General features: G+C 44.3%; 1 protein-coding gene across 2 annotated transcripts; it reads right to left on the bottom strand.

Annotated features, from left to right (window-relative positions):
* Positions 1–2,969: 2,969 nt before the first annotated feature.
* Positions 2,970–13,717, bottom strand: LOC146352745 (protein NipSnap homolog 3B-like). 2 transcript variants are annotated; one of them, XM_084834782.1, is made up of 6 exons: positions 13,340–13,717; positions 10,248–10,455; positions 5,918–6,076; positions 4,780–4,929; positions 4,188–4,274; positions 2,970–4,101 (listed from the first exon to the last, which is right to left on the bottom strand). In XM_084834782.1, the coding sequence occupies exons 2-6, from the start codon at positions 10,369–10,371 to the stop codon at positions 4,025–4,027; spliced, it is 597 nt and encodes a 198-aa protein (XP_084690908.1). In that variant the 5' UTR covers positions 10,372–10,455; positions 13,340–13,717; the 3' UTR covers positions 2,970–4,024. The 2 variants fall into 2 exon arrangements, with proteins under 2 accessions (XP_084690908.1, XP_084690907.1); XM_084834781.1 differs by having other exon boundaries at positions 13,174–13,356.
* Between the last annotated feature and the right edge of the window lie 296 nt (positions 13,718–14,013).

The following is a 14,013-nucleotide window of genomic DNA, read 5'->3' on the forward strand; positions in this document are numbered from 1 at the left end:
CACTTAAAAAACAAACCAAAGTCTCCTTTAAAAAAATTAGCTTTTCTGTTCATAGGAACATAGGAAGCTGCCTTATACAGAGTCAGACCCTAGTCCATGTAGAATTGTTGACACTTGACTGGCAGCAGCAGCTCTCCAAAGTTTCAGGCAGGATTCTTTTGTAGCCCTACCTGGAGATGCTGGGGATTGAACATGGGATCTTCTGCATGCCAAGCATGTGCTCTACCACTGAGCTACAGCCCTTCCCATTGCTGGATTATGGCAACTAACAAACAAAACAGCCCCTGATTTGTTTCTCTGCAACCATGTGAACCCACTCTTCTCAAAGACTTGAGTGAGAAGGAGCAAAACCAGCTTTCTTGTCTGTTTGTACAAAGTCAAATACCGTTCAGAACTTCTCTTGCCCACTGAAGAGAATTCTCTTTAAGCATTCCCCAAGATATGCTCTGGGTGGAATAAAGAAGAGAAAGAAAGAACAGGATAGGGGAAGGAAGAAGAAAAGAAGAATGGTGATTGGAAATGCAGGAGTGGGGGTAGAGAGAATTCCCTAAGGCAAGTGGCTCCTTTCAGAGAGGTAGTACTTCAGAGGAATTTAGGAGGCTGCGGAGGGTTTGCAAGGATTGCACTACTTAAATTAATTTTATGAGGTGAGGTGGTAGAGGGCTTTTTCTAGCTTTGTTAAAACTGTAGAACCTGTTTAAACACCTTGGCAGTTCCTTGATCATGATGCCACATAGTCCTAACCCTCCTTTTGGAATAATTTGAGTTCTACAGCTATTTAGGAGAAATTAAAGTGGAGGGGGAGAAAGAAGTTTGTGGAGGCTGATTGGGTCCTTTGCTGTACTGAAGCTACTAAACTTCTGCCAGAAGCCAAAGGTTCCACTTTGGGGCAGTAAAATTGGAGCTCTTTCTTCCCTTCCTTCGCCCTCTTCAAAATTTCATTGCAGGCAAGCTCCCAACAGTGGGCATGTAAGAGCAGAAAAGAAAAGTAGGGAAAGAGGGGTTTTGCACCTCAACCCCCCCCCCAAAAAAAAACCCCGTACACCAGAGATTAGGGATAGTGACCTCCTAATGGTCACCTTGGCCACCTTCTGATTAGGATCTCTAATCCCCTGGGTGACTTGACAGTTTTTACCTTTTGTTTAAGACTTTGAGAAAAGGAAACTCTACGCATGGCTAGCGCAAAAGCCACTGGACCAACTGTCTGAAATTTGGTAGGTTCAGTCAGCTCTATGAGGGCTGCCAGGTCCTCAAATTCCATGCATGTATGTGGAAGCACAAAAAAATTATAGCTCTTTGCTTTGACAGAGTTTCTTGAAAATAGCAAATTTTACCTGTGACTAGCACAAAAGCCACTGGACCTAACTGCCTGAAATTTGGCAGATTCAATCTGCTCTGTGGGGGCTACCAAACCTCCAAATTTCATGTATTTACCATAAACTAAAAACGTTATGGCCGTTTTTGTTTTCCAATGCAAGTCAATGGGAAAACGTTTTAAAAATGGCAATTAGAACAGCTCAAAAGATCCGGGACACAGCTCAAAAAAGATCTGGGGCCCGTGCTCAGGTGAGCCCTTCTCTAACGATGCCCCTGCTCTCATGTAAATGTGTACACTGCAGCCTTAAAAAGGGCAATTGTTAACTAGCAAGTTACCCAACAAGTTATATAGATCCTAAATTTAAGATCTGATCTGCTAGAGTAAAGCCAGTACAGCCAGAGCTTTTGTGTGGAGCACTTCATTTGTTGATAATACTGAAGCATCACGATCTCAGATCATCAGGGGCAAACAAATTATTTTGTTTTGCCCCTGAGAATAAATCTTATACTCACTTACCTGAGAGTAAGTCCCATTGAATTCAGTGTGGTTGCTTCAGAAACCCCCACTGTAAGCTCCCTCTTCATCCATTCCTGGACATATTTTGGCTACGAAGGGGCCAAAAATAGTGGGATTCCTATCATAGACCACACAGATGATATGCAGTTCCAGATGTCACCATCACCAACCATTAAATGTATCTCCTTGTACTTTTCCCCTCTATTTTGGGGGGGGGGGGTTATGGATCATTCCCTTTATGCCTCCCCAATTCCATATTGGTGACACTAGCTTCTCTTTGTACAGCAAGAAGTGTTTTCCCTCTAAGTGGCTAGCCCCTCCTTTTCATCTGAGGTTCTTGGGGCCCCTTCTCACATTACACCTTTGGAATCCAATGACATTAACGTCAGAAGTCCCAGGTCACATGAGAGGAGCCTAAACTGCTTCCCTCCTTATCACAACATGGGGACTGTCCAGTGGGGCTCCCATGCTGTGAAGGGGAAGTCCAACATGAGAAGGGGGAGTCCTTCTACACATGACACAGAATAAGGTGGTAGAATTCTGAGCTGAAGTACTGCAGGTGGGGGCAAGGGGGTGTTTGTAATCTGTTGTAGAGCTTCAAAGTGAAAAAAAGAATTCCCACATTAGGATACCAGAGAGGGTACTACGTCAAATCCCCCCTCTTTATATGCTTGTTTCCTGTGGTGAAGGAGTTGTGTTTAAGTAGGTAGAGCAAAGGAGGGCAACTTGTAAGCTAAAACATCTGGAGGGCCACAATTCCCATCAGCCCTAGCTAGCATAGCCAATGATAAGAGATGATGGGAGTTGTAGGTCAACAACATCTGGAGAGCCACAAGTCGCCGACCCAGGGGGTAAAGTATTCAAGACCCCACCCACCCACCCACTGCCATTTGAAGTGGCACTGTCCAAAAATTCATTTCTGTGTAAAAATGACGTGATCTCTGCCATTCTGGACGCTACATCTCCTTTGTGAAATTTGTGAATGAACTCCTCCCCTCCAAGTGCAAAAACATTTGACCACCCCTCCCCTCTCCCCTGGTTAAAAAGACCTAAATCATGATAACTGGTTCAACAAGGGAGTGACAGCTAGAACCTGAAGTGGCAGATGCAATTAAAATAGAAGCATGACCACAATCATATGTATAAACTTTAGAAAGTCCTTTTTAATGTTTACATTTCAGCATTTACATTTTAGGAATGGCTGTTCTGGTGGTGGATCCAAATGTGCAAGCATATGCATGCCACATAATATGCAAAAAAACATCTGTCTAGTCACAGTTTCAGCATTTTAGGAAGCCAGTGCTAGCCTCATGTGCATGGGAAAGATTTACCTGAAATTTTTCCATGTACTGAAAAGGAAAGGAAACCCACCCTGGATCCTAAACATAAACAGACAGGTAAGTTCTCATTTAGCATAAAAAAGTTTGGAAAGGAAAAGGAGGTCATCTTCATGATTTCTTGAACAATGTTCACTCAACCATTACCTAAATTGTACCGTAAGGGTTTCTTTGACCCAATTTTAGTCCAACTGCAGCCAGACACTTCACAAAAAAAATTAAAACTCCACTGTGTAGGCCAGTGATGGAACTGTGCGCCATAGCAAATGCATATCACTCGTGGGCTGAAGTAGCTTTTGAGCTTTAGAACAACATAGGTGAAGACTGACAGTAATGTTTTCAGAACACTGCAGGAAGTTTGGAAAAAGGAATCACTGTCCATGGTGTGTGTGTGTGTGTGCCATGCTTCCCAGTTTACCTGTCTGTATCATTTCAAATCCTTGCAAAAATGGTTTGACTAGGCAATGGCACAAAAGAACCATGTGTAGACCCTGGGAAACACTGCCTCACTTTCAGCTCTGTTTCCAGCCTTAGTATCCTTTACACCATTGCCCTGTTTCCATATACTTTAAGTACACAAGAAGGGAAGCCTAGGATAAGAAATTTATAGAAGCCACTTTTTATATTTAAAAAGCTTTAGTAAGCTTTGGATTCTTATTTAGTGGGTGGGTCATGCTCTCTACAACCATGCATTCCACTACCAACACGGGAGATAAGTATATTGCTACAAGCAAGAACAGAGGATATAGATTGGCTCTGTATCCGGTTTTGTAAACTGGAAGAAATATGGCTGGATTATGACAGACTTGCTCAACAGTATGATAGAAAAGTACTTTCCCCACCATGATTAAAACTATTTCAATGGTGAGAATGCTGTAGGCACCAGGAGACTGTTCTGCTGCGATTCCAGGAACTGAACACTTTCCCGAACTGAAAATTAATTACATAGATAATTACAAAATAAGAAAGGACATAAGCAATGCTGAGAAAAAGAAAAGAAAGAAAGGTTCACTTACCAGCTGCTACTACCCTAGGATCCTCGTGGGCATAATGCCTTCCAGCTGCACGACTGTCTGGGTTCTCATTCCACCAAAGCACATGAACTATGAAGACAGAAAACTGCAGCTAAATAATGTTATGAATTATTCAATTATGAATATCCATCAATCCTTTTCTGTTTTGCATTGAAATCTTATGCCACAGCTGTGTGATCTGCTGTTGTGCACATCACTGTTTTAGGACAAATATAAATACATCCTTCCCAAAACCCACTTCACGCAACACCACTGGTACACCAGTGTCTGTCACAGTAAAAACACACACAGATACACACAGTATTAGGCACCAGAGCTTGTACAATGGTGCAAATATCATTAAATCTTTTAGACTCGGCTATTAGTTACAGTGAGGAAAATGAAAGGAGTAAATTATCTGTCCTGGTATAAACAGAAAATTTTGCAGCCCCCATCTTAATTCCTATCACAATTACCACTCACTGAAAGATTCAAGGGTAGGGAAGATCCACATAACTATAGTTCCATCTCAAAAGGCAAACAGCCTGATTATTCATCTGCCAGATGACCAGCAGACATCAGCCCGAGTACCTACCTCTATTAAGCAGTCCATACTCTGTGTGGAAAACGCCAATCAGCTTAGTGTATCCTGTCTTTATATGAGCACTAATTGCTGCTTTAAAGGACTGTCCCCAGACTGTTGGTCCACCAGGTTTCATCTGGAAGGTAACCAACTCATAGATTCCTAGAGGGGAATGGAGGAAAAGCACCATAAGCAATCAGTTCAGAATCAGTTATAGAACCTAATCAGGTTTGGGTGTATTTTACAAATGGACACAGATGTGGGACGCACACAGAGTTCAGCATTCAGACTATTACAGCTTTCAATTTAAAGAAAACATTTCTAATCCTTGGGGCTAAAAAGGTAGGACTGAAAGTCTGTGCAAACGTCTGATGACATCTCCAAAGTCAAAAGTTGTTAGTAGGATTTCAGCAGTGATGGGGTGGCAAAGAAGGATTTATGCAAAATAAAGAAACGCACTGATTTGCTTAATGTGCACAAGCCATAGAATTCAGCTTATCTTGGTGCGAGGCAGGGGGAGGGAATGTGCAAAATATACAGAGCCCTGATATAATTAGGCAAAAAAATAATAATACAGGAAGATATAGAGGGAAATGTGCAAAAAATGGCAAGTCTAAACTGCTGCTGTTACTTTTGAATTAAAGTGATAGTTTTCTATCTTCAAGGAACCTTTGACACATTGATTTGTCCCCTGAGAACTCCTGCATGTCTGCCATAGAGCCCCTGTACATTGCAGAGAATTCTGGAGCATGTTCTGAGTTGAACTTTCAATTTATATGTGGTGCTGGCCAGGCCTTTTGGGTCTCATGGTCACTCTGCATGAACTGGAAGTGCACCCTAAAACACATAAACGCTCCTGGCAGTTGCATAATGTAAAAGAGTGGCAGCAGCAGGCAAACTATCAGCTTGTCTGCTGTTGCTAGGCTTCTAAGGGATCCTTGCCTTTTAAAAGCAAGTTTCTCATCCTTATGGCTGTAAATACAGAACACAGCTTGGCAATCCACAGCAAGACAAAGGTTTATCTCAGGAGAAAAACCAGATAGTCTACACAATTAAAGATAACATACTCACCATCCCAATTAAGTGCTGAAAATGCATTCAATCATACAGAGTCAACAGCTTTAAGCAAAGCACAGCAAAACAAACATACCATCCTTCTGAGGGCTGCCAAGTTCACACCAGGGCACCAGGTAAGCAATTTCATTCTCTTGTTTGTCTAACAAAGGCAGCACTCGAGACATGTATTTTTCCTGCCATTCTTGGTCTTTAGTTAGTGCTGTCCGGACAGCAGTTCTTTGTGCAAAGCTCGCTACAAACAAAGGAAAGGCATGTTAAGATTACTACGTGCAGGTGCCCAATTTATTTTGTCATTTGGGGATAGTTGCATAGTGCCAAGATGACAACTGCATGGCGAATACACTTGAAGTAAAGTGAACTGCAAATCTCTTGTTTTCATCCACAACTGACCATCATATCACTGCTGTCTTAGTGACCCTGTCTAACAAGCCTTCTTAATTAAGATTTGCTTTAGCCTGGAGCAGATATTTCAGCCATTTTGGGACTCTTTGGAATAGCTATGCTTGTCTTTGCCCAAACTTGGAAGAACAGGAGCTTTGTCTGCTTATAGATGAGCAGTAAGTCTCAGTTCAGACATTATGCCATACCATGGTTAAGGAAGCAACTATGGCTTAACATCATGTCTGAACAGACAAAACATAGTTTGCAATTGGTTGGCAAACCAGAATCAGAAGCTATGGCTTGAAGTGCATTTGCAGTCTGGTCACACTGAGCTATAGTAAGCATGTCTGAATTGGTAAAACCATAGTTACAGCCACTGTTTTGCCTCCAGAGTGCTTTACCATAGAGAGGGAAGTGACCTCACGATGCCATATTCTGAGAGGATGGAAATGAAAACAAGTCTAGCCATGGGTTTCCTGCTGCACATTTGGAAGCTCAAACCATGACTTCAAACAACGGTTGGTGGAAATTGTGGTTTGGTGTGATTTCTTGAACTGACTGCCTAAGTCACCTGAGTGGTTAGAGTTGCCCCCTTCTGAAAGACGTGGTTTTCAGTATTATCCCACTTACAGTGCAATTATATTCATGTCTACTCAGCTGTACGACTCACTGAGTTCAATGGGGCTTACTCCCAGGTAAGTGGGTATAGGATTGCAACCTTTAAGCTCCCACAGTTGTTTCAATAATGCATTGGTCAAGCTGTGACTGAAAACAATTTGACCTACACCCATAGAAGGGCAGTTACATGGGCAGATACTGGTCAAGCCCAACTCTCTTCACTTTTCAGATGCAAACTCTATGAGGTGGCTCTGAAAAATGAGACAGAAGTTGGCTTCTTTGGAGCAGGTTTGGGAGGTAACTATATCCATTTATGGCCAGTCTAAAGCAAAATCTTTATTAACAGTGCAATCCTATACAAGTCTATTACACTTCGTTATATTTATATACCAGCCCAATAGCTGAAGCTGTCTGCGAGTGTACTGAAAGTAAGTCCCATCGAGTTCAATGAGACTTACTCCTACATAAGTGGATACAGATGGCCCTCTTAGGGCACAATCCAATGCATGTTTAGACAGAAAAAAGTCCTACAACTGACTGGGGAATGCTGGGAGTTGTACGACTTTTTTCTATCTAAATATGCATAGGACTGTGTCCTTAAACTTTTAGTTTAGGGGTGGGGAAGCTGTGGCCCTTCAAATGTTGTTCGGTTACAATTCCCATCATCCCTTACCATTGCTCATGCTGGCTGGGAGCTGATGAGAACAGGACTAAACAATATCTGGAGAGAACCTCTCCCTTATTAGTTTTTTATATTCCTATTTACTGACGGGTGGTGTAGTTATAGTAACATTTCTCGTAATTTATGATTTATTATTTTCTTTAAAATATGTTGTTGTTGTTGTTCAGTCGTTCAGTCGTGTCCGACTCTTCGTGACCCCATGGACCATAGCACGCCAGGCCTTCCTGTCCTGCGCTCTCTCCCGGAGCGTGCTCAAGTTCATATTCATTGCATCAGTGATGCTATCTAGCCATCTCATCCTCTGCCGTCCCCTTCTCCTTTTGCCTTCAGTCTTTCCCAGCATCAGGGTCTTTTCCAGGGAGTTTTCTCTTCGCATTAGGTGGCCAAAATATTGGAGCTTCAGCTTCAGTATCTGTCCTTCCAATGAGCACTCAGGGTTGATTTCCTTTAGGATGGACTGATTTGACCTCCTTGCAGTCCAGGGGACTCGTAAGAGTCTTCTCCAGCACCACAGTTCGAAAGCATCAATTCTTCGGCGCTCAGCCTTCCTTATAGTCCAGCTCTCACAGCCATACATTACTACTGGGAAAACCATAGCTTTGATTAGACGGACCTTTGTCGGCAAGGTGATGTCTCTGCTTCTTACTATGCTGTCTAGGTTTGCCATAGCTTTCCTCCCAAGGAGCAAGCGTCTTTTAATTTCATGGCTACAGTCACCGTCTGCGGTGATCTTGGAGCCCAAGAAAGTAAAATCTGTCACTGCTTCCATTTCTTCCCCTTCTATATGCCAAGAAGTGATGGGGCCAGATGCCATGATCTTAGTTTTTTTAATGTTGAGTTTCAAACCAGCTTTTGCACTCTCCTCTTTCACCCTCAACAAGAGGCTCTTTAGATCCTCTTCACTTTCTGCCATTAGGGTGGTATCGTCTGCATATCGGAGGTTGTTGATAATTCTCCCAGCAATCTTAATTCCGACCTGTGATTCATCCAACCCGGCATTTCTCATGATGTACTCTGCATATAAGTTAAATAAGCAGGGTGACAATATGCAGCCTTGTCGTACTCCTTTCCCAATTTTGAACCAATCGGTTGTTCCATGTCTGGTTCTTACTGTTGCTTCTTGACCCTCGTACAGGTTTCTCAGGAGACAGGTAAGGTGGTCTGGTACTCCCATCACTTTCAGAATTTGCCAGAGTTTGTTGTGATCCACACAATCAAAGGCTTTAGCGTAGTCAATGAAGCAGAAATAAACGTTTTTCTGGAATTCTCTTGCTTTCTCCATGATGCAGCGAATGTTGGCGATTTGATCTCTAGTTCCTCTGCCTCTTCGAAACCCCGCTTGTACTTCCGGTAGTTCTCGGTTCGCATACTGCTGAAGCCTAGCTTGTAGGATTTTGAGCATCACCTTGCTGGCATGTGAAAAATATGTACCTCCCTTCATTATCAAAGCACACCATATTTTTTCTTGTTCATTTAAAATGAGTCAATGTAATATTATGTTAAAATTATTTCCTCCAACCTAATATTCTCATTTTGTTATTGGCATGCTTAAATTGTAAGTAAAATGATTCTAAATTAACCCAACAGGTTTGACTTGTGACCAATAAGACGCTGGGATACTTTAGCCTGGGAACTGGGAGCACACTCAGAACCTAACAAATTGAAAGTTAGGAGAGGCCTTAAGAGTCTGTTTAACATTACTATCCAGCTTAAACCCTGGTTTCAAGCCCCAATTAAGAGGGGAACTGGTAAGCATTAACTACAGCTAACTGGTGCCAGTATAATGCTTCACTGCAGCCAAGAGCACTGGGACAAGGGCAAAGAAAAGGGAGGGGAGAGACTCCATGATCTCACAGGTCAATACTTTAACCATTAAGTAATTGCCAGAATTATGCCTGCATCAGCCCACTCACAGAAGGACAGGCCAGCTTTGATATTTACTTTTTCACTTCCTATTACAGTAACACACCATTACCAAGGCAGCCTCAAATAACAATCAAGCCCTTAATTCACAGCCTAACTAATGAAAATTTGCCTTCCCACTTAATTAACTTAAAGCTGAGGCCCTGATGAAAATACCACCTTTTATACATCCTACTATCTATTGGACAGCTATCAGTGGCATTCCATGGGCCAAAAACAGAGTGGAGAAGCACTGTTGTTTTTGCCTGAGAAATGTTACTATTTTTGCTTGTGTGACAGCACTCTATATTACTAGAGGACAGAAGAATACAAGCAACAATTGACAGATGAAGGATTTGTAGATTGTTTAAAAAATATAGCTGGGCCCAGGAGAATTCTCCATGGCTTTGAAGCCATGCTAACTCCAAAACAGTTTATATGCACACTCCTATAGAAGGGCACTGTTTGAGCAAGTTGGTACAAAATAAAATGCCTTCAACTGGACTAAACTAAGGGCTCAGCAACTGGATGCCCTTCGTACCATCTCCCATGGAAGAACGAGAGCTGCTATTATTGTTGTTATTATTTTCCTCCAAGGAATCCAAGGTGGCTTACGTGATCCTCCTCTTCTACATTTTATCCTCACAACAACCCTGTGAGGTAGGTTAGGTTGAGAGTCAGTGACTAGCTAACCTCAAAGAGGGGACTAGAAACCAGATCTCCCATGTCCCAATCCAATACTCTAAAGACTATGCCTGGCTCCCAATCTTATTATCTACTCAATTGCATACAAGGTGCTGTGAAGTGCAAGCGTGCATACCGTACTTCCAAATATGGAAAACTTTATTCAGTCCCCCAAACTCTAAGGTCCAATATCCAACCATCTGGGAATGAGCTGTGCGAAGGTGAATGTTTTTACTGGTCAATTCCAGAAAATCTTTCATCTTGTCTGGCTTAATAGAATAGGTACGAAACTCGTAGAATGTGCCATCATCTTGTCTGGGCCCTGTGGCAAAAGACGATGAAACCTAAAAAGAAAATATTTTAGGAAAAAAAATACATAAGGAAACAAGGGGGGAGGGGGAGGGTCATGGGAAAAATAAATTTTGGTTGGCTATCCAGGCCAACCTAGGTTTGTTGACCCCTGGATAAACTGGATATCGAGACAGCAGGAAAATACATTGGTGTGTAGGCATTGACTGCAGCCTGTAGTCATGCGGCCTTATCCTATATATCAAAGCAAATCACCCTGAATTCAGTGAGGCTTAACTCCAAATCAGCATGCATAGGATTGCAGCCTTGAGTGTAGAGTGGTTCCAGGGTGCACTTTAGAAATGCACTTTAGTCCCTCCTAATCTCAGACATCAAAGATGAACAAACACCAGAGAGTACGCTGCACAGAGGTAACGAAGCTAGGTTTGTTTTCCAATTAAATACAATTTATAGGGCAACAACATCATTACTCTCCTCATGTTCACCTCTTCTCATTTTGAGCTGCCTGCATCACACCAGCAATCATTTGTTGCAAAGCACTGACAGTTACCAACAAGCTCAATTAAAGATACACAACACAAAGCAGGGGGAGGGGGGGATTAATCACTGCTTCTGCACTGTTTTTAGACCATAGGAGTGCCAACAGTACCTCCTGAGAAATGAATGTGTCACATTTCAATTGTAGCATTTTGCAAGGATTCCAGAAGAGAGCAGTATTTATTGTTACATCGTTTGCTCCCCCACCACCACCCAGAGGAACAGCTAGCAGCTGCATAGCACTGGAGTGCTCTAGAGGTTTCCCTTGGCTTACAGCATTTGAAACCAGTTGTATTTTAAAAATAGAAGGAGGCTGAGAATCTACTGGAATACAGCAGTAGAACCTCCCAACTGTCCTGCATTATTTTTTAAAGGTTTTATCACTGTCACAATGCAACATCCAAAGTTTTCACTATACAAACAAAATATGGCATACTCCTGCCTTGGCTGATGTAGGGTTTTGTTTTCCCTGTCTTAAAAACCATCATTTTCAGAACAAGCCAGAGTTATTTCACACAGTGTGGTGTAGTGGTTACAGTAGTGAACTGGTTAGACAGGGAAAGCTGGGTTCAAATCCATACCCAGCCACAAAGTTCCTTGAGTGACTTTGGGCCAATCTATCAGTCTCTTTCAGCCACACCTACCTCAAAGTGTTATTTGGAGATAAACCAGACAGGGGGGAGGAAGCCCTATTTGCCACTTGAGGTGTTTGAAGCAAGGATGGGATAATAAATAATTATATTGCAATTAAATGCATATTCCCGAGGTCATTTCGAAACCATTAACATTTAAAATGTCAACATGCAGCTGCAGAAACTAAGAGAGAGACAGGTTTGGGAAATATCATTTGATTGAAGAAATCAAATTTGGCCAAAATGTATGTATGAGGTGTTGTGAAGAAACCAATACCTGCAAACATAATAATGGGTATGGGTGTGTGTGTGTGTGTGTGTGTGTGACAGCAATACACACACATAAATAAAGCTAAGAATTCAGTCTTCAACCAGGTCAGCTCTTGCTGGCTTGGTTCTCCACTTGGCTACCTCCGACACCTGCTGGCTAAGCATTGTGGGAGTTACAGTTCAACACATCTGGAGGGCACCAGGTTGGGGAAGGCTGTCCTATGTAGACCATTATTTTCAAAAAGGGAACCCCTACATACTAGGGTGGCCAGATGCAAAAGAGGGAAAGGCTCCTACATCTTTGGAGTTGTGTAGAAGAGGGAATTTCATCAGGTGTAGGAGCCCTGCCCTCTTTTGCAGCCATCTGGCCACCCTACCCACACATATATATATATACACACACACACACACACATACACACACAGAGTTTCAAGGGAGCATGGAGAAAATTGAAGTATATGTGAAGGCCCATAGAAGAAGGTTGTGTGGCTGCTGGACCAATTTGCTAGACATCTCCCCCCACCCCACCCCCGCCAAGAATTCAATGATTTCCAAGCAAACACAGTTGGATTTTTGAGGGGTTATGAGGTCTCGTGCTTGGCTGGAGTATGTGGGAAGAGTACTTGCATAGGATGGACAGCACGTTTGTGGACAGGGTGAAAAACAGGGTTGTATCTAGGCAGTCCTATTTGAAGAAGACCCATTGAAGGGAATGGGTCTTAAGTCAGACTAACACTGGATACAACCCACGGTGGCGGGTTTTCAACTCAGAGCTTGGGACTTCTGGAAAGGGGCTCTTTCCCAGTGGGAAGAGTCCCTGTTGCTCCCCTTACATGGTACCTTATTCGTAACCCCAGGTAAGGCAGCGCAGGGCGGACGGTTAACTTGACCTCTGAAACTTCCCAGTGGAGGAGGAAACAAGCAAGCTCCTGCTAGGCCAGTACAGCCCGGGAGCAAGCCCCGCAGGGCTCAAGGAGCTTCTCTTCCTTCCACATGACCGCTCTCCCCCCGGCAATGGTTCCCTCCGCCTCCCGCCTAAAGGCGGCTCCCCTTTTGCGCTCCCTCACGGCTCCCTTTCTATGCTTTTTTAACGCGGCAGGCGGAAATGCAACAGGCGCAGCTCCCCCCCCCTCCAACGCTATGTATCCTTGGCAGGAAAGGCGGCACCTGCTAAACTTTGCAGAGGCAGCTCTCCAAAGCCAGCATCAAAATACTTCATAAATAAGTAGTTTATTTTAGGCGAGTAGTTTATTTCAGGCTCCTCTCGCAACCCCCGCCCCACGCGCCCTTTGCCTCGTCCCCCCCTTCCTTTACCTGGGCAGCGGCCCCTCGCGCCGCTGCCGCGACCCCCCTGACGGCGGTCCTGGAGGCCCGCATGGCCTCCCCGCGCCGGTGCCCCGGAGATGATGGAGGAAGAGGCGACGGCAACAACTAGCGCGCCGCAGCCACGCTGAAGGCCGCTGGGAGCCGCTTCTCTCACCTGGCCCGCCCGCCGCTGATCCGCACGAGCAAAGCATTGGACGGCGCGGACCTCGTGGCCGCCTCCGCAGCCCTGCGCGAGGAAGTCGCGGCTGATCTCCGCCTTGCACAGATCTGAGCGCGGGCGCACAGCGCTGGCCGAGGGGCGCCCGACCGAGCCCGGCGGGGAGAAGGGCTCCCCAATGCAACGGGCCACCCTACCGTCGGGCTTGAAGCCTTTCCTAGCCCTGGGCCCCTAGACGCAGTTGGACTACAGCTCCCATTATCCCAGTGGGCCATGCTGGCTGGGGATGATGTGGATTGCAGTCCAACGTCTGTGGGATGACGCCAGGGCTCACCATCATCTGGTTCCATCCATGGAATTCCCACCTACAACTCCCTGAGCTCCTCGGAGCCAAGGAAACACATATTGCAAGAGAAGGGAGAGATTCTCAGCGGGCAGTTACTCTTGGATGTTGGGGCCAGTTCCATACTCCAGCTCCCAGCATTCGTGACCACTGGCCATGCTGGCTGGGGCTGATGGGGGTTGGCATCCAAAGCATCTGGAGGGCACCAGGTTGGGGAAGGCTGAGGTAGAGAAACAAGAATGGTTGCTATAGCTATTACATAGTTTTCAAAAAAAATGTAATGTCAAGTTTGCCTGGCAACTAGGGACTGAAAACACCCATGTGGCTG

The sequence above is a fragment of the Heloderma suspectum genome, chromosome 2 (genome assembly GCF_057233095.1).
Source record: "Heloderma suspectum isolate Gila_16-S chromosome 2, 16-S_ref, whole genome shotgun sequence".
NCBI lineage: Eukaryota > Metazoa > Chordata > Lepidosauria > Squamata > Helodermatidae > Heloderma > Heloderma suspectum.

Coding starts and splice junctions, on each gene's coding strand:
- LOC146352745 (XM_084834781.1), bottom strand. CDS start 13,236: ATGCGGGCCTCCAGGACCGCCGTCAGGGGGGTCGCGGCAGCGGCGCGA. Junction 6,077..10,247: donor TTTCCATATTTGGAAGTACG/GTATGCACGCTT, acceptor CTTTGTTTGTAG/CGAGCTTTGCACAAAGAACT. Junction 4,275..4,779: donor GTATGGACTGCTTAATAGAG/GTAGGTACTCGG, acceptor CTGTCTTCATAG/TTCATGTGCTTTGGTGGAAT.